The sequence below is a fragment of the Dermochelys coriacea genome, chromosome 1 (genome assembly GCF_009764565.3).
Source record: "Dermochelys coriacea isolate rDerCor1 chromosome 1, rDerCor1.pri.v4, whole genome shotgun sequence".
NCBI classification, from domain to species: Eukaryota; Metazoa; Chordata; order Testudines; family Dermochelyidae; genus Dermochelys; species Dermochelys coriacea.
Genome location: NC_050068.2, coordinates 287,023,618 through 287,043,414, shown reverse-complemented (window position 1 = coordinate 287,043,414; position 19,797 = coordinate 287,023,618). Strand labels below are relative to the sequence as shown.

At 41.3% G+C, this 19,797-nt stretch overlaps 1 protein-coding gene across 3 annotated transcripts in view; it reads right to left on the bottom strand.

Annotated features, from left to right (window-relative positions):
* Window positions 1–19,797, bottom strand: part of PTPRB (protein tyrosine phosphatase receptor type B) — a 106,620-nt gene that overhangs the window by 60,321 nt on the left and 26,502 nt on the right. The window contains exons 1-7 of one of the 3 annotated variants that reach the window (XM_038381950.2): window positions 17,543–18,183; window positions 17,270–17,371; window positions 16,889–17,165; window positions 6,745–7,023; window positions 6,108–6,365; window positions 4,959–5,222; window positions 2,964–3,233 (exon numbers count right to left, since the gene is read on the bottom strand). In XM_038381950.2, the coding sequence (XP_038237878.1) occupies window positions 2,964–3,233; window positions 4,959–5,222; window positions 6,108–6,365; window positions 6,745–7,023; window positions 16,889–17,165; window positions 17,270–17,371; window positions 17,543–17,761 (1,669 nt within the window). In that variant the 5' untranslated portion in view covers window positions 17,762–18,183. Of the gene's footprint in view, window positions 1–2,963; window positions 3,234–4,958; window positions 5,223–6,107; window positions 6,366–6,744; window positions 7,024–16,888; window positions 17,166–17,269; window positions 17,372–17,542; window positions 18,184–19,797 lie in introns of those variants that run through there. The other 2 variants (XM_038381958.2, XM_038381931.2) reach the window with 2 other exon arrangements.

Genomic DNA, 19,797 nt, shown 5'->3' with positions numbered 1-19,797 from the left:
GAGTGCTTGGGGGCTGGAGCCCCCAAGGGGAAAATTTTGTGGGTGCAGAGCCCCCACCGGCAGCTCCCCGCCCCGCGCCCGGCCCCAGCTCACCTCTGCTCCGCCTCCTCCCCGAACGCGTCGCCCCGCTCTGCTTCTCTGCCCCCCCGCCCACCCCCCCAGCTTCCCGTGAATCAGCTGTTCGCGCGGGAAGCCTGGGAGGGCTGAGAAGCAGGCAGCAGCTTTGCGCTCAGGCCCAGGGAGGTGGAGGTGAGCTGGGGCTGGGAGCGGTTCCCCTGTGCGCCCCCCGGGTTACCTGCTGTGACGCGGGCAGCCCTCCTCATGCCCCCCCCACCCCAGCTCCCCTCCGCTCCGCCTCCTTGGGCCTGAGTGCAAAGACGCCACTTGCTTCTCAGCCCTCCCCGGCTTCCTGCACGAACAGCTGATTCGCAGGAAGCCAGGTCCTGAATTTGGCCCTGAGTGTGTATTGGTAAATTGATGTGTGTGGGGAGGAGGGTGCTGGCAGGGCGGCTCTTGATGGGGAGCCAAAAGAGGCCATTTGCTATGGGTCCCCTGTTTAAGAGGGCTCCCAAACTGAATGACATTGCAATCTGGCATGCAGAGTTGCAGCACTACTCACTGAAATATGGCCTTGCAGCCCCTCGGTCAGAATGGAGGAGCGGAGGGCCAAACCTGAGTGAGGTGTGACCTCACACGTGAGGTTGCAATTCCTGGAGCAGGCAGCTGGGCCCAGCCCCCTGGGACAGGAGCTGAACCACCTCTGTGGGGTAAGTGGAATTCAGGCTCGCTCTCCTCCTTGGGGGCTCTCTCTTTAGCGGTAATTTATTTTGGAAGGCTGGGGGAGGGGGCCTCTGCTTCAGATTTTGCCTCAGGTGCCCCAAAACCTCTGTGTGGCCCTAGGTGCTAGGCATTAATAATTTAATTTGAGCTTATGGGCCAGATTCTGGTCTCTGTTACTTTGAATTTATACCAGTGTTAATCCATTGAGTTCAAAGGAGTTACTGCAGGTTTGCACCAGAGAAAGAGAAATCAGAATCAGAACGCCTTTGACTTAAATTACTCTGGATTTTCATCCGTGTGAGATCAGAATCTGGTTTGCTGAGTTAAATTGGCCAGAAAACGGTGGTGAATGTTAAATTAATATAATGTGCACTGATCTGGCATACTGTGGCTATGCAAAATGAGTGCAGTTTATACACCCAGGAAGTGAAAGATGAGGGTGTAGCAGGAAAAGCACTCAATCAGGCACACCCTGCCTTATCTTATACCCTCCTGTTGATTGCTTTTCTTGTTACACACTGCCTCATGCCACTCTCAGGTACAGAGTAAAATCCTACCTATTACACATAAAACAAGTGTCAATTAAGACTCAGAAACCAAATTCTCATTTGACTTATTCCAATGTGCAACTCCAGAGTAACACCATAAAATTCACTGCAGTTATTCTGGATTTGCATTATGTAACAGAATAGAATTGACCCATTGTATATGCTTGCTTGCTCCACATAGACTGGAGGTACAATCCTTACTCCTGAACCAACTTAGTTCACATCAGTGATAGTAGCTAGCTAGTAAGGCTGACAGGGAAGCCAGGCCACACATTGCTCACAGAAACATCTACTGCAGGAACGGCAATATCACACTCATTACAGGAATGTCGGATGTGTCTCCAGGAACATCAGTCAAAAAAAAAGCAGCACTGAACTCTTGGAAACCTTGTATCAGGCCTTGGTTCTGATAGAGGGGTAATGCCGCACCTGTTTCTGTTGCAAGCTGCAAGCATTTGATTCCCAAGAGGGCCACTAACTAATCTATATATTTGCTACTACCATCTGTGGTGTGCAGAGGCTGGTGTTTTCTGTGCTATTTCTATGTTCACACCCACCTGCTTTTTGTTTTCATCATGTTCTCATGCAGCCTGCTGAGCTGGTAGACACTTGCAGCTGCAATGTTGTTCATTGCCCTTAGCTGCTTTCTCATAGTGAGCTATCTGCCCCTTTGTTCCTGTATCTAGCACACTTATCTGAGAAAGGACAGCTTCTGTGATTCAGGTGGATCTTAGGGCAGAGAAGAGGCTACTTTAACTTAAACCCATGAGACATCCTTAGATAAAATTAGGCACCCTTTCATCATTTACACCATTATAGGATACGTATAAGTGTATTTTGAAAATGACATACTCCTCTGTTCTTCAGCCTGATATGCCCTTAGACTATTCTGATCTCAGTTATACCAGTGCAAATGCAGATTATCTCCACTGATGTCAGTAGAGTTAGATTTACGATGAACAAAATCTGGCACATACTCTCACATACGGCCGTTTACACACCACAGGATGGACCACTGTCTTAATGTGTACATCACTCAATTACATCTCATGGCTCTGATTCTGCTTTCACGTGCAAGGTAAAACTGGAGTTACTTTCCGGAAGTCAATGGAGTTACTCCAGTGTAAAAGTGGTGTGAGATGCAGATCAGGTCTCTCATGCCAGAATGAATGCAAAACCAGACCAAATCACTCTGCTTTACCACTTACCTCTTTTTTCTGACTATCTGAAATTTGATGTGCAATTTATAACACTCTTCACACCACCACTGAATTTGGTCCCATCTCTTTTAAAGAGAAGAGTCACTATTTAAAATATTAAATTGTGGCTAATCAAAGGGATAGAACTCCTGAGCAAAATCTGAATGAGGAATTCAGGATTTGGGCCAATAATAAATTAAGCAAACAAACAAACAAACAAACAATAAGAGTCTAGGAATTTGCTCTTTCATTTACAGTTATTATGAAGATGACTACAAATGTTTTGAGTTAAAATAGTTATCTATGCTCGTGTGAAAGCGTTTTCCTAGTGAATCAGTATAATACATACCACTTATTTTATTTTTTTTCCAGCTACCAAAATAGCCAACTTGAAAGTTTTGAAGTTTCATGCTATCAGTATAATGAGATTGCTGACCTGTTCTGCCTTTGCAGCGAGCCGTGTTCTGTAAACCTCCACTCTCCACTATGACTGCCACCTCATATTGTCTTCCTGGGATGAGTCGTATATCCTGGATGACATATTCTCTTCTGTCTTTCTTTAATGTCGTGTTCAGCAGCACAGTGGAGAGGTTGAACAACATAATGTAGTATCTCTCCCAGTCTCCAGCAGGGGGCAGCCAGCTCACTGTCAGAGACCTCAGCCAACCACCACTGCTAGCTTTCAGCTCTGAAACTTTCTGAGGAACTGAAATACAGAAATAGGTGACAGGTTTCAGAGTAGCAGCCATGTTAGTCTGTATTCGCAAAAAGAAAAGGAGGACTTGTGGCACCTTAGAGACTAACAAATTTATTTGAGCATAAGCTTTCGTGAGCTACAGCTCACTTCATCGTAGCTCACGAAAGCTTATGCTCAAATAAATTTGTTAGTCTCTAAGGTGCCACAAGTGCTCCTTTTCTTTTTGAGAAACAGGTGAGTAATTTGTGTTTTTTCTGGGGAAATATAACCGGACAGCAATGAAACCTGGCTCACAGCTCAGACATTGCTGAAGTGCTTTGGTCAGTTACAGTAAAATCAAGGCCCAGATTTTTCACCAGTCAATGGGAATTAGATTATTAAGAGTTTAAATCACTTTTGAAAATGAGATTTATGGTCCTAAGTCCGTTAGGCATTGCAACACTGAATGCAGCAATGCCTAAATACCTTTAAAAATTTGGGCCAAAATGCGTTTTTACAAAGTGTAGTACTCATCTGAGTGAGAAATATACCCTCTCCCACACAAAGAACTCACTGTTTGTCAGTTACTGACATCAGAAATGCTGAACAATAAATCAGAGGTTAGCGAAAACCTTATGCATCTTCAGAATGAAACTCGCAGCATTTTAAATTATTTTTCCTGCTGTTTTCTGTAGTTGTTTAACTCAGATGGACTTTATTAACAATTTTTGGATGTCCTGCATGTACTTTTCACCCACTTGAAAACTTTTCCAATCTAAATTCTACCAATTGCCAAGAGGTGTAGGATGGAAGTAACGTGGACTCATGGTTAACAGTAGTGTGTGGGTGGGGAGAACTTTGGCAGTCTTTTCAGTTTGATCAATCAGATAAGATGAAAAATAACTATACAACTAAAATAAATAAATAACCCAACACCACAAAGACTGCCATGTGCCTTAGTCAGTGCTGTGGGCAGTCAAAATGGCTTAGATTTAATGAGCTATGCCTAGAACCAGGATCTTGCTTACGACCAAATTTCATAGCAATATCAAATGCTTGGGATCTTAATATTGATGACTCCGTTCCAATATATATAAACAAACTCTAGAACCGTTGTGATTGAGACTGAAGACTTGAACATTTCTGACTTGTGAGTGTTCTTCTCTCCACAGATATATGACCATAGCGGGGCAATGTTGTTATACTTTGTTGATAGTTTTAAATAATTGCACAGTACCTTACATGCACACTTCCATTTACTGTAGCCCTGTTTTATCTCTCTCTCTGGATTGTGTTCAAAATAATAAAATTAGGCAAAAGCTACTGAATGTACAGGTGCTGAATAGTTTTGCTACAGGCTCAACCTATGCTGATTTCTATCTACAGCATATACACCGCTTCTTTCTGACAGGTCAGCACTGTAGCTTTGACTACTGGCTGCAAGGTTGCTGTAAGCGGACTGGCCGGTAAGGAGTACTGTAAGATCAGCCCAACAATTTTTGCCACACAGAATCATAGAGTTTAAGGCCAGAAGGGACCACTAGATAATCTATTCTGACCTCCTGTACATCACAGGCCACCAACACCAGCCAGCACCGGCACACTATACCCAACAACCAAATCTCAGCAACCTCTTATTGCCTACCAACAAAACCTGCTTCTCTTCCAACATGATCTTCTACATGGCAGTGTATTCCATGGGATAGATCAAAGAGGCTTTGATTACAAATGTTCTTACTGATGCAGAAGACTTACCTGTCCTGCCACTTGCCATCTTATCAGTGAATAATTCACCACTGATTGTCCTGACAGTGACCTGATAAAGACTTCCTGGAATCAACTTGTCAAACTGAGCCTCTGTGACCTGGGGCAGTAAAGTTTTGATTTCTTTAATGGATCCAAGATGAAACAGAGTGATATTGTAGAAATCTAGTTTTCCTAGAGGTCTTTTCCATGTAACTTTTAATGTATCCAAGCTGCCATCATTCGTCACCATCAAAGCTGAGACTTCTGCTGGGGCTAAAAAAAATAACGAAAAACAAAATATTTCACCCACAGAGTACACAACCCCCCTGCTACTACAGCAACATGGCATGATTTTTTAAATCTATATTTAAGACTATTTATACCCAAAGTGGCTCTACAAACATTGCTTACTGTAACATCACTGGATGATCAAATACACAAATCACCTCCTTATTTTCATTGATTGTGCATGTTGAATGTAAAGGATTATAATGGCACACGATGCTCAACGTTATTGAAAGCCGGAGAGGTGTTAGCACAACAAAAGCTGTAGTTTGACTGGAGTTATTCCTGACTGCCACCAGTGTAAGTGGGATCAAAATATGGCTCTTTGTATTTTGACATTTCACCAGAAGAAAAGCTAGCCAACAACTCTTACCTTGTTTTCTGCTAGGGCTGTTCTTAAATGTATCAAAAGTTATGAAGGTTCTTTTCTTCCTGTTTTGTTTTTCTAAAGTGACCGCTTTGACCTATGCCATTCTATGCAGATTTAAATAGTGGGTCACAATCTACTGTCATGTCATGTGCATAATTCCCAGTGAAGTCAATAGGAGTTTTCAGTGAGTCTCAAAGTTAGGATTTCTAACCCCCCAAAAATAAACTACAGAAATATTACCTCCAACTTTTCAGAAAACCACTAAACTCTGCAACTCAGATAATTAAGTTAAACCCCATACAATGCTATGAAAGAATGGGGCTGTATGCTGCCTAGATTCAGGCATGCAACAATTGGGGTCAGCTGGAGCTCTGCAACACAGAGGGCAGAATTCTGAACTTTAGTGTTCAGTTTAGGCCAGACCAAACAATTCCATTTCTTATTTTGAAATGTGCTATATTGCAGCCTCACAGGTTACTATGAGTTATTTATGATATAATTACCTGTCCTAACCAGTTTAAAGTTGTAGCTCTCTAGTCCTGCACCTTCAGCTATGATAGTGAGATTATACAGGTGTCCTGCTGTAAGTCCAAGAAAAGTGTAGGAGAGTAAGCGTTCCTCATGGTTGATCTCACGAACCGGTCCTTCTTTATCCAGTAATAGCAGCCTGTATCGATCCACATAACCAGAGCCAGGTAACCATGAAACGTGGATAGTGTCTGTCTTGACACTGATCTGAATGTTTTGCACTGGGGATGGCACTGATGAAATAAAAAAAACATATGTTTTACAGGTAAAGGTTTTCTTCACTATCTGAGCAAGACTGAACTGTTCAACTTTGCAAAGATTTTGAGTGTTTAGGGTTTGCCAAAAGCAAAACCAAAATTGATGGCCAAATTGGACCTGCCAATAGTTCTTCATACTTAGAAGAGGTCTCTTAAAATTAGTTAGACATTCTTTGTTTACTTCTATTTATAACCAACGTGAACCATGTTAGATTAATGAAGACTGATTACATGCATTACTAGCTATCTAGGAGAAATGTATATCTATACCCTTTTTGAAATCCATAACCTCAAAATGTGTGTAAAAATGCTCAGTAGCCTTATTTAGATGCACTACACATAAAACAGGTCTCACCAGTAGATCCGCTGATGTGAATTGCTGGGGTGCTTTTATTTCCAGCAACTGCAGTAATGACAATATTGTATTTGCTCCCAGGGGTGAGATTGGAAAAGGTCTCTTCTCTTCTTGAAATACCTCCTTGTATTGAGACATTCTGTATCTTTTTATTATTATGATCAGATAATTGTAGCTCATACCAGTCCACCTTTCCTGAGGATGGACTCCACGAGACCTGCAAGCTTGTCGAAGTAGTTTTTTCCTTATTAATTTCAAATTTTGCTGGTGGTAAGGGATCTATAATTACAAATAACAGCAAAAATATTAATTTAGTTAGGCTTTAGAAGAGTTTTACAGGTTAGCTCAATCAATTCCAACAATTTCCCAGTTTTTCATCATTCCACTGCAAATCTTTATTGAAAATTTTTCTTTTTTCCATTCCCAAACACCATGTTCACTGAAAACACAACTAATCTTCCTATAAATTGGCCCTGGAGAACCCAGATATATGTATACTATAGAAAAGCGCATGCTTCAGTGTGTGTAAATAAAGAGTTTCAAAATCTGTTGACAACAAACGTATGGCATCACTATATTAGAAACAGCACTGAAGTCATAATGACTCAGGATAATGTAGTCTATAAATATTAGAGCATCAGTGACTAACTTTCAGGTGCTTATGCCAGATTCTGAGGGTTTTTTAGTTGGATACACAATACCAACACCACAAATAAATGCACAACATATTTCAGCATTCCCCGGCAGTTAAGTTGGACACAAAAATGTGTATATTTAAAGTTCTTCAAGATAAAAATACAATTTTAATTATGATAGCGTTTTGGTTTTTGCTATTGTCTTCAATCAGCATAAGCACCTTCTGACAATACATATCCACTCTTCTTCTGGAAGGGTCTCCAATACCAGAAGTATTGTCCTACACAAAAGGTCTAAAACAACAATAACAAAAAACCCACCTGTATATAAGCTTTCAGAATATATACTTTAAAGGACTATTCTTTGAGAACATATCAAATTGATTAAGTAGTCATCTTGGGCAAAACTGTTTGAGAGAAAGCTTAAGCTCCAAAAATGATAGCAAGTATACTCCAAATTTTACAGACTTTTGATTATTTTATAGTTTCTTGTAATTAAAAGAAGTCATTATACACTGATGCACTAAAGCTCTCATTTGTATTTGATAACATGGTTATGTTATAATGTACAAAAAAGTACTAAAGTTGCAGAGTTAAGCACTCAAAAGTTAGGAGGTGACTGAATTTAGTGCCCGTGCTACCTTAATACAGCCTCCTTGTGCATATGCCTTGCCCAACCACACAAAGAGTGTGGCAGAGCCAGGCAGAGATCCCAGCTGTGCAGGATATCAGCACAGCGTCTTAACCCCCTCAAAACCCATCCTTTTCCTTCTTTCAACCCACTGCTTCATTCACTGTGCACCCTGAGTAAAGCAGGGGCCCTATAAAACAAATGGGCAACTTTGATTCAGGCATTTCCTAACTTTTGAGCGCCTGACTTTGCAAACTTAAATATTCTTTTAATGTAATTTCTTGTACGTAAACTTCTAAGTTTTTTTTTTAAACCAACCCCCCACCCCTGCATAAATTCCATCCAAACCACACTGACCCCTTCAGAGGGGTCCGCTTCAGACTTGCAAATTATGCCCTTTCACTGGCACACAGGGTACAATGCGGGGGAGTGGCCATGAGGAGATTTCCTTACAGCAAGAATATCCTATGGCTAGTGTACATGTCCCTATGGTGCTGTTTGTCATAGGTTAGTGCTAGGGCCGGGGCCAGACAGCGGCATGATGGGTAGCAGCCAGAGCGTTCTGCACACAGAAAAGTCTGGGCTGTGGAGAAGCCTGGAGGCAGCCTGGTAAGGCTGCTGTGACTTAGAGCATCCTCCAAGGCTGCTCTTACCCACGGGGGACACAAGCTGATAGAGCAGGTTAGAATCTGGGAGGCACAAAGGTGGTTTACAGTCACCTTCGCCCTCTCCGTTGGGCCCTAAGTTTTAGTGCAGCACAGAATGTGGCCCTGGATTTGATTTTCAACCTCTTCTAAACTGACCTTGTGCAACCTCAGTTACCCTATCAGTAAACTGGGAGGAAATGTTACTTGATAGCCTCCTCAGGCGGGGGTGTGAGGCCTTGCTCAGTAATAAGGGCTGCAAACAGCTGAGACTGTAGACAATGGATCCTGTGATGTGTCCTGGATGAAAGCTGGAGGCATGTAGGTAAGTACTTACCATCCAGAACACATCACACGATCCATTGTCTACAGCCAAGCCCTAAGATACAAGTGAACTTGCTCCAATCCTTCAGACTGCAAGAGGTCAGACTAGATGATCATAATGGTCCCTTCTGACCTTAATATCTATGAAGCTATGACAGAGGCAAAACACCCACAAGATCTTTATCAAACATTCTTAAAACTGCAATACCCACCTGGGGAAGTGAGGAAACAGATTGACAGAGTGAGATGGGTACCCAGAAGTAACATACTACAGGACAGGCCCAACAAGGAAAACAACAGAACACCACTGGGCATCACGTATAGCCCCCAGCTAAAACCTCTCCAGCACATCATCAGTGATCTACAACCTATCCTGGAAAATGATCCCTCACTCTCCTACACCTTGGGAGGCAGGCCAGTCCTCGCTTACAGACAGCCCCCCAACCTGAAGCAAATACTCACCAGCAACTACACACCACACCACAGAAACACCAGGAACCAATCCCTGTAGCAAACCTCTGTCCTCATATCTACTCTAGCGACACCATCAGAGGACCAAACCACATCAGCCACACCATCAGGGGCTCATTCACCTGCACGTCTACTAATGTGATATATGCCATCATGTGCCTGCAATGTCCCTCTGCCATGTACATTGGCCAAACCGGACAGTCACTACGTAAAAGAATAAATGGACACAAATCGGACATCAGGAATGATAACATACAAAAGCCAGTAGGAGAACACTTCAATCTTCCTGGACATTCTATAACAGATTTGAAAGTAGCTATACTTGAACAAAAAAACTTCAGAAACAGACTTCAAAGAGAAACAGCAGAACTAAAATTCATTTGCAAATTTAACACCATTAATTTGGGCTTGAATAGGGACTGGGAGTGGCTGGTTCGTTACAAAAGCAGCTTTGCCTCTCCTGGAATTGACACCTCCTCATCTATTGTTGGGAGTGGACTACATCCATCCTGATCGAATTGGCCCTGTCAATACTGGTTCTCCACTTGTGAGGTAAATCCCTTCTCTTCATGTGTCAGAATATTTATGTCTGCATCTATAATTTTCACTCCATGCATCTGAAGAAATGGGTTTTTTACCCATGAAAACTTATGCTCAAATAAATTTGTTAGTCTTTAAGATGCCACTGGACTCCTTGTTGTTTTTGTGCATACAGACTAACATGCTACCCACGATATTTAATTATAAGACTTTGCTACCAGCTCCACCTATAATATATAATAATCCGTTAAAGACTATTATCTGGCAAATAGCAAGAATGTAAAATTATTCTTTGAAGGTGACGGGTTGAATTAGAAAAAATCACCCTTTAGGAGTCAAACAAATACTAGCATTATGTAAGGTAAGAGATGCAGGAAATTCTTAAATGAAGAAGAACCATAGGTGATAAAAGGAAGGATTTTTCATTCTTGCTGAAACAACAGAATTAGGATTAGGCTGACTGACTGCAAAAGTAATCAACACTGTAATCACGTCTCTTATCAAATCATATCAAAGATAATAGCATATTATAATTTTACATGCTACAGTTTCTTCATAATGTACATTGTGCTGGGTGTGGAATTTAATTTCCAAGGTGTATTTAAAAAAAAAAAGTTGCGTGCCTAGAAGATGAAGTTCAGAAATTCAAACTTTATCTAATCTATCTGGCCCAGAAAACAAAACACTCAGTCCTTTGTACATCCGTTAGAACAAAGGAACAATGAGATTGGGAAATGCCTGGGCTGAAAGAGCTCTGGCTGGAAACACACACTTAAAAAACCATTTACATTGTTATTATATTCTGTGCTGGCAACTGTCCCACACTGATATATCACAGAAATAAAACATTTTCATGAAGATATTTTTATACTACTCTATAATGAACGAATGCCTTTGAATATATAAAATAAATAAATCTGGGTGTTTAATTTTTTTAAAAATTCCACTACACTAATATCTTAGTTTTTGTGAAATTTTTTAGTAAGAGTACTTACTGGACATGCACAGCCCTTGTATGTACATTTGATTAACAGACTAGTTATGATTACAGCTGCAGATTCCCAAAGACATGATGGACTGTAATTATGGAAACATAATATATTATCCATGAGAAAGATATAATCTAGGATGTGAGCACAGGTCTGAGAGCTGGGAACTCTCAAATTCCAATTTAACTCTCTCTCTGTTTCCGTTTCTATAAATCAGAGATAATACTTACCTACCACACAGGAATTTTGTGAAGATTAGTTCATGGGTCTGATCCTACAGTCCTTAAACGATCAATTTCTTTGGGATGAGCTGCATAACGTTTTGCTTCTTGTGAGAGATGAAGCTCAAATTCATGATGATAAAACCTTTATATCACACTACCCCAATATGTATTCTCTATTCATAATCTATCTCTTGAGAGGATTATTATTATTTAATATTTGTAATGCTTACAGGCCTGACTATGTCAGGACCCCATTATGCTCAATGCTGTACAAGATACAGTAAATGACATTTGTCCCAAAGATCTCACAATTTATAGAATTACAAGGATGGTTCATTAACATCTGTGGAGTTTATAAAGCCACAGAAAAAAAATAAATAAAGGGGTTTAGTCTTATCTCCAAATTGACTTGGAGTCTGACTGAGTTTATGAACTCTGTTGGTATATTACTAGGGTGATAGAATTTTTACTTTGTTCAGTTCAAATACTTAACTTCAAAGTGGTTGCTAGCACAGGTGCCTGTATTTGTCAGTGGAACCAGTCTGAGTCAAGGCAGAAACAGTATCTACCAGTTTAGTATTTTAGGAGAATACCATAGAATCATAGGACTGGAAGGAACCTTGAGAGGTCATCTAGTCCAGTCCCCTGCACTCAAGGCAGGACTAAGTATAATGTAAACCTTCCCTGACAAGTGTTTGTCCAAACTGCTCTTAAAAATCCCCAGTGATGGAGATTCCACAACTTCCCTAGGCAATTTATTCCAGTGCTTATGTAACCCACACACCTCCTGGGGTATTCTGTCCCATCTAGTGGCACTGAGACCACTTAAAGAGAGAGATAAAATGAGTCTGCTCTACAGCCTTGGCTAACAGCCAGTTAGCTTTTAGCTTATGCTGTAAAGGCTCATGTGCTAAGCTCCAAAGGTCCCCGGTTTGATCCCGCCTGCCAATGACCAAGGTCTGTTGGCATTATACTAAATCACCCTGACAGGAAGTTTTTCCTAATGTCCAATCTGAACCACCCTTGCTGCAGTTTAAACCCATTGCTTCTTGTCCTATCCTCAGAGGTTAAGAACAACTTTTCTCCCTCCTCCTTATACCAACCTTTTATGTACTTGAAAACTGTTATGTCCCCTCTCAGTCTTCTCTTTTCCAGACTAAACAAACCCAATTTTTTCAATCTTTCCTCATAGTCATGTTTTCTAGACCTTTAATCATTTGTGTTGCTCTTCTCTGGACTTTCTCAAATTTGTCCACATCCTTCCTGAAATGTGGTGCCCAGAACTGGACACAATACTCAGTTGAGGCCTAATACCATGTTGTACAATGTATTAAAACCCCCTCTAATTATAGCTAAACCTAGTATCTTTATGACTGAAAATATAAGAGTCAACAGCAAGTTTTAAATAATTTATTCAAAAACTAAGGAAATACCCAAATAAAAACTTCATTAAGATACCGTCAAGGTTCTAAAGACCAATTAATTAAGTCTGGATTTTAAAATATGTATTTTCCCACAAATTTAATCATAATTTAGAACTAATGTAAAAGTGTTTTTTAAATAGGGCTGGGTTCACAAAAGGACTTAGGCACCTAACTGCTACTTTTGGTGCCTAAATTCCAGAATCAGGCCCCAACAGGATTCACAAGCCCTCTGCTCAGCTATAGCTGAACCCTGTAGGCCTAAGCTCACTCAACACCTATGTTTTTGCTGTAAAAGTTCCACAGATGCCCATGTTTCTGCCAGTGTGCAGAAAAGTTTCTGCTGCTCCCCTTTAGATGTTCAGATGCCTAAGCCCCAGTGCAATGCACAAACCAGGGGAAGATAGGTGTTTCTCCATCTAACTTGCCTATGGAGCCCAGTGCAGTTATCTTGTGAATCTGGCCCTAATGTTCTAAGTAATGCCTTGAAGTCACTCAGAGGGACTATTCAGAGGTAAAAAGTTAATCACGTGTACAAGTGTTTGCAGAATCAGGGCCTAAGCGTTTTTGTCTGAAAACATAAAATCCAATTCTACCACCTTTATTCATACAGTGGTCCTTATTCACATTTGAATAAGGGTTACAAGCCCCTTAGACACATATTTTGTCATCAAATTTTAAAATATCAATAATATTGTCCAGAATATATATATATTTAAATGTATATCTTGTATACTAGTTTATGTACTTTAAATACTACAGAACTGCCAATATAAATACTAAAATATGCCAAAGGCACAAACTTGATGCCTAATCACATCTGTAATCTTAGGTATACATTGCAGAATTTATCTGTAGAGCTCAGTTCTGATAAATTATCAGCATTTCCCCTCTCATTTTGTGCTCTCCAAAAATAGCACTACTATCAAAATGAAACAGCAATATATGTAATATTCATGCCACTTTTTGGGGAGTAAAGACCAATTGTAGAGGTTCAGATATTGTCTTTTCTAATTAATAATCTGTAGACTAAAGATTCTTCAGTAAACATCACCATGACAGACTTCACCTGAATGAACCTTTGTGGTGTATTGGATCAATGTTCTACAAATTAATAGTCTTCAGTTGTCAAATTAAATGGCAATTTAGGTAAACTCTTTTTTCTTGTTTAGAAAAAGTCCTGTCTTTTAACGTATAAAGTTTTTCTTGTAATACATTAATGTATTAAATTACAGTATCTTGAAGTAATTTAAGAGTCTGAATTATACTCACAAAACAAATCAAATTAATTTCCTCAATTTAAACCTTTTGCTTAGGAATTGCAACATGTGTGGTATTTACTACGCATTGATCTCACCTTAAATACCAAAGCAGAATAGAGCAAAATGAAGATAGAATGATTTTTTTTTTTAATTTTAGGGGTTTAAGTTAAACTTCAACATTATTTTAACTACCCTACCACTTCATATTGTAAGTGTGAACATTTGACATTAAGGTACAACATTAAGCAAAACGTCATGGGCAAAATGTAAACTCGTCATGAGAACCAGCCTATAAAAGCATTAGCAGTACTGAATGTTCACAAGAAGTTATGTATGTGGTCTATATAACACAGATTATTTTATATATATCTATCTACACACTGGGCCTGATTTTGCTCCTATTAAAGTCAATGGGAGTTTTGCCTTTCAGTATAATCTGCCCCAAAAGGTCCCCTCACACAAACACACTCAAAGGTTAGTTTCCAAGAATAAATGCCTTTATAGATTCAGTTTCCATAACTTAGTTAACAAAAGTACTGACACTAGAAGTCAGTGAGAAAAAAGGGGGGAAGTCTTCCAGAAATCTAGAGTAAAATGTTGCCCCTAGTGGAAATGAAGGAATAGCCTCTTTAAAAACTGTATATTACTATATATTAAAATGTACTGTATTTTACTGTATGTATTCTTTTGCCTTGTTAAACCTTAACAAATCAAAGTCATTAATTAAAACATTGGAAATAGTTACATTTGGCAGATAATTGTGTATTTCTATACATAATCCAAATTATGTAAATGACTTGACTACATTCAGGTGCTGGGTGATATTGCAAAGTAAATATTGCAGATAAAGCAACCTGAGTAGCTGCTTCCATAGGCAGTTTTCACAATCTCCTTAAGAGATATGTATAAAAAAGCCCTCTCTCCTTCTTGCTAACCTCTCTGCTATCCAAACACAAGCCTCACCTAGATCAAGGTAAACTAATTTAGAGGATTTCAGCTGTAAACTTTTGTCCATCTTGTTACTTTGTATCCAACAGACATGTGATCATACAAATATTGTACACAGATCTGTTTCAATCATTCTGTCATTTTCTTATATTCTGTGAAAGCCTGTTTACCAAGATGGAAATCTGTCAAAAATGATATATATTAACCATTGTCTAAATTCAATATTATAATATAATCAAAACACTTTCCACTTATACAATATATAATTTCCTGTATATGTTGCTACCTTTTGCTCATCTTCTATTCAAGGGCTATATAAAAAACCTTTACCATTCAACGAAGATTGTGATAGATACCTGCTACTTGGATAAGTTAATTTGTTATTTTTGCTTTTAAAGTATGATTCATCAATATTAAAAACAGTTGGAGCAATGAATGATATAGATTTAAATTGCTGTTACTGTGGAAACAATTAGTTCTACCAAGCCATACTAAAAATATTTCTCACATTGAATATGTGCCTATCACCCTGGATTTGACTACGCTAGACTGTTTTATCTTGAGTTAATTGATTGCCAGTTAACTGAGGTTAGTTAACATTATTTGGTGAAGAGGCACAGTAATTGTGAAATAAAACGATGAGGATTAGAAAAGGTCACTTCTAAGTATTCATCTACTATCACCTTCAGACATAAACAAAGACCACAATTAAAAATTGCAGTGCCTCTCTATAGCTAAGATTTCAGGAAAGGATAAAGGAAGGGATCAGATGATAGAGCCTTTTACACTTTAACAACTCAGGTTTGCGGTCCTGTATTAGCAACTAGCAGAAGGCTGTCAAATATTATATTTCAGCAGCTTTTTAAAAAAAGAACTATATGAAATTAAAACATCAGTGTATGTAAGAAAGGGTCCAATCTTTCTCACACTGAAGTCAATATTTTGGTGCAGTTCTTTGTTTTAAAGCTATAACTTGTTCCTACATAGGAAACCAATGACACTGAATTTGCAGAGTATGGATAGAAAACATTTCAGTATATTTATAGCCAATTATGTTTCCAATACAAAAAACCTATTGAGAACAACTGGTCTTTATGTAATACCACATGTATGCCCATGATTTGTATTTGTAGGAAATGTTGTACACACATTTTTATTTTAACTATAATCACAAGCAGTTTTATTTTAGGAAAAAGTATTAACTTTGAACAGCTACCTGTCAGCTTTCATGGGCTGAAATTGGTCAAACTTATTTCCAATAAAGTTATGCAGAGTAAAACAGTCAGTTATCCACTCTTGATAGGTTCAGTTAGTTTATAATGCAATAGCTGTGTTTTAAATGCAAGCAAATATACTATGAACGGAGAATCTGTAACGTCTTTGAAGAGCGCAAAGCATATTTTATGCTGCTATTTCAAAATAGATCTTCTGTTTTGTATTCGCAAAAAGAAAAGGAGGACTTGTGGCACCTTAGAGACTAACAAATTTATTTGAACATAAGCTTTGGTGAGCTACAGCTCACTTCATCGGATGCATTCAGTGGACTGAATCCGATGAAGTGAGCTGTAGCTCACGAAAGCTTATGCTCAAATAAATTTTTAGTCTCTAAGGGGCCACAAGTCCTCCTTTCCTTTTTGCGAATACAGGCTAACACGGCTGCTACTCTGAAACCTGTTTTGTATTATAATCGCTTGAAATCTATTTTTTAACAAAATAAACCCTTTAAATAGATCTAGACTATTCACAGTAAAATCTCCCTTCAAGCCCAGAGTGCTACTTTTCAGCAGCACTTACTGAGAGCAACTGGGAAGGAGTTAAAGCATGGGAATTCTGCAGCCAGCCTGCTGCAAACGATGTAGATTTAAAGTGTCTTTGGAAACAGCGTCAATAATCCTTTGGGACATCATCTCCCCTTTCCATCGTCAAAGCAAGGTCAGGAAAATCAGCCTCGAAATAAGATTGTGGGGGGAACAAACCACCCCCAGCCCTCTTTCCTACGCGGCCAAAAAAAAAAAAAAAAAAAGTTTGCAGCACTTCTGCACCTGTGGCCCTTACCTGTTTGCAAAGAGATGTTCCTCGTTTCTGTGTCCGAGAGAGAGAAAATCCTGAGATGATACAAAGTCCCTGCTTCTAAGCCATTGTAGCTGCATTCGTAGGACTCGTTAGTCTTCTGGATGGGATGACACTCTGTGTGCGAGGCGTTGTCAGAGCTGCACGTCAGGGTGAAGTTGCAGAGATTCCCCAAACTGCTCCATCTGAGATAGACAGACCGGCTGGAGACCCTCCACTCCGTCAGGCTGATGGCGCATTTTACAGGCTCCCCGTGGCCCTTCTGGAGAGGACAACACAGACCGCTGATTAGCCACAACGTGCCTTGACTTCTGCAGCACTCACCTTATTCCCCGAGTCGCTCTTGGGGCCATTGGGGTCGCTCACCAGGTGGGGAGACTTGCAACGTGAGTCAAGGAAAGGAGACGTTGCCCCCGCTGCCCCGGGAGGAAGGGGTTGCTGCTGGTGAAGGCGGCGATGGAAATTCACCTGGGGGAGAGGCGGGGGAGTGTCAGGGGGCAGAGGGGAGTCTCTGAGCAGCAGGAAAGGGGGGGGGGGTGCAGGTGAGTTGCTCTGGGATGGACTCAGTGAAGATGAAATGATGAGGGGGGGGGAACTGTGGTTCCCCCTGGCGCCCCTTCCCCCCTCCTGGCAGCTCACCTTGATGAGGGCCAGCGCCATCCACAAGGAGACCCCAGCTGCCGAGCGCAGCATTGCCACCAGTGTTTTATTTGCAATAATCCTCGTAGTGGGGGGGTGGGGAGGGATAAAGAAGCGACGTTGCCAAAAATGGGTCCTGGGTCGAGCCCCCCTCCCCCTCTCCCCCCCCCGGCTGGTGCGCGAGGGGCAGCCCTCTGCGGGGCCGGGCACTGGTTGCATGCGCTCAGGGGGGGCCCCGGGCTCCCTGAGGTTTCCTTCGGGCAGGGGGTGCGCAGGGGCTGCCCGCGGCCGGCTGCAGGCTCCGAGAGGAGGAGGAGGAGGCAGCTCGCCGCAGCGCTTCCCACGCTGCCATGCTGACCCCGGCTGACTCTGCCTCAGCCCTGGCCGCCGACTTCCGCAATCAAAAGGCAATTTCCTTGCGTCCCTCTCCAGAGGCACAAGGCGGGGGGGGGGCAGGAGCCAATGTCTGCGGCCGGCAGGGCGCCCAGGCCGGGCTGCCCCTTGTGCCCCCCCTCAGCCTGCGCCAAGACTTTCACTTTCCTCCGCTCCTTCCTCCTGGTGCTCGGCTCAGCGCCTCTCGCCCTTCACTTTCCTCTCCCCCAGCCCTCTTCCTTCCTATCTTCCTCCCTCATCTGCTTTCTCCCGGGGCTCCGCTCCCATCCCAGGGCTATTTCTGACTCGGGAGCGACCAGATGCTGATTGCCCTGAGCTTCTCCCCCCCCCCACACACACCCATCGGAATCTCTTATGTAAACCGTCTCGTTTCACACTTGCCTCACCCCGGGTCCCATCCAGTTCACTTTCCCAGCCCCCCCAGCCACGCTCTCCTTTGCCATCCTGGGCTTTACACAGATTCTTTTCAAACCTCCTTTCCCATCTGTCTAGCGCCTGGGGGGTGGGGGTGGGGGGTCTCTGCAAAGTCATCATCTGGAGAGTGCAACTTTCTGGCTAAGTTTTTCGGCCCCTCCTTCATTCTCTTTGTGCCCCACAGTGTCATTTCAGCAGTGCCCAAGATTAAATAACCCGCAGTCAACATACTCATTCGTTATTTTTCTAGCATATTCAAACCAGTCTAATCTCTACCTGTAAAACCACAAAAAAGAGTTCAAGGCTTTGTATGCCCTGGTATTTAATTTCTCCACAACTCCATGGATGGAGGAGTAATCAGTACATCAAAGAGGGTCAAGTTATCTCCGCTTTCCCCCCCCCCCCCAACTTTTGTCGTGGAAACAATCTCCTTCCCAGTCCCTGAATAGCTCTGAAACTAAAAATACACACCACAGAAAGCAAGAAAGTCTCCAGATTCTCAGGGAACAAAGAAAATGAATTTCATACACTAAAGAAGCAGAAGCAACAGCAGAACCCACCACTTCTCCTATTTACTCCCATTTCCTTTCATCTACATTTCAAGCCATAGCAAAGGGGAGTGGGGGTCGGGGTGGGGGATGGGGTAATGTACCTAGAATTGTTTCACATCTTCAGTATCAGGATAGATAACAAGGTAGAAGCAGATTGGGTAAATTTGGAGTTGACTAGAAAAGAAAAGTAAGCTTTCCCCCCCTTTACACAGGATATATTATATTTCTGCATTTTCAGTACTGTATAATGTACAAGGGTTTTAACTTTCATGATCAACAATTAAGCACATTTGTCAGTAGCATTGTTAGATTTTCTTCTGTGGGTACTGACATGAAAAAATGCTGTGAGTTAAAAATAGTTGTTTGTTAACCCTCTTGGAGGAAGGGGGAGCTGTTGGATATTTCTGTCTATTGTTAGAAATAAGTGATCAGTCTGATAAGCAAGATCCAGCAGTGTGAAAAGGCCAAGCTTCTAACAGTTTTACTCATGCTGAATAGTATCTTGGTCTCTGAGCCCACACTGAACTCTCTGAGTGTGGATTCCCACACCTGTGCGAAGCTCCATGGATTTCAGTGGGACTGTGTGCAGGGGTCCACTGATGCAAAGCTCAGTATTACGATCAATGCGTTATTCTGCACATCGTCCCACTGCAACAAATGTAGCAGAATCTGGCTCAAATGAAGGACATAAACAATAAATTGAGCAGCAACCCAAACACAATCTCATGCTGGATCAATTCCAGTGACAGGTCTAAAAATTTTCTGTAACCACAACTATGTGATTCATAAGCTGTAGTGATACTATTAGTATTATTTCTATTTATTATTTGTAGTATGGTAGTGCTAGGAACCTCAGTCACTGACCAGGACCCTATGGTGCTAGGCACTGTACAAACA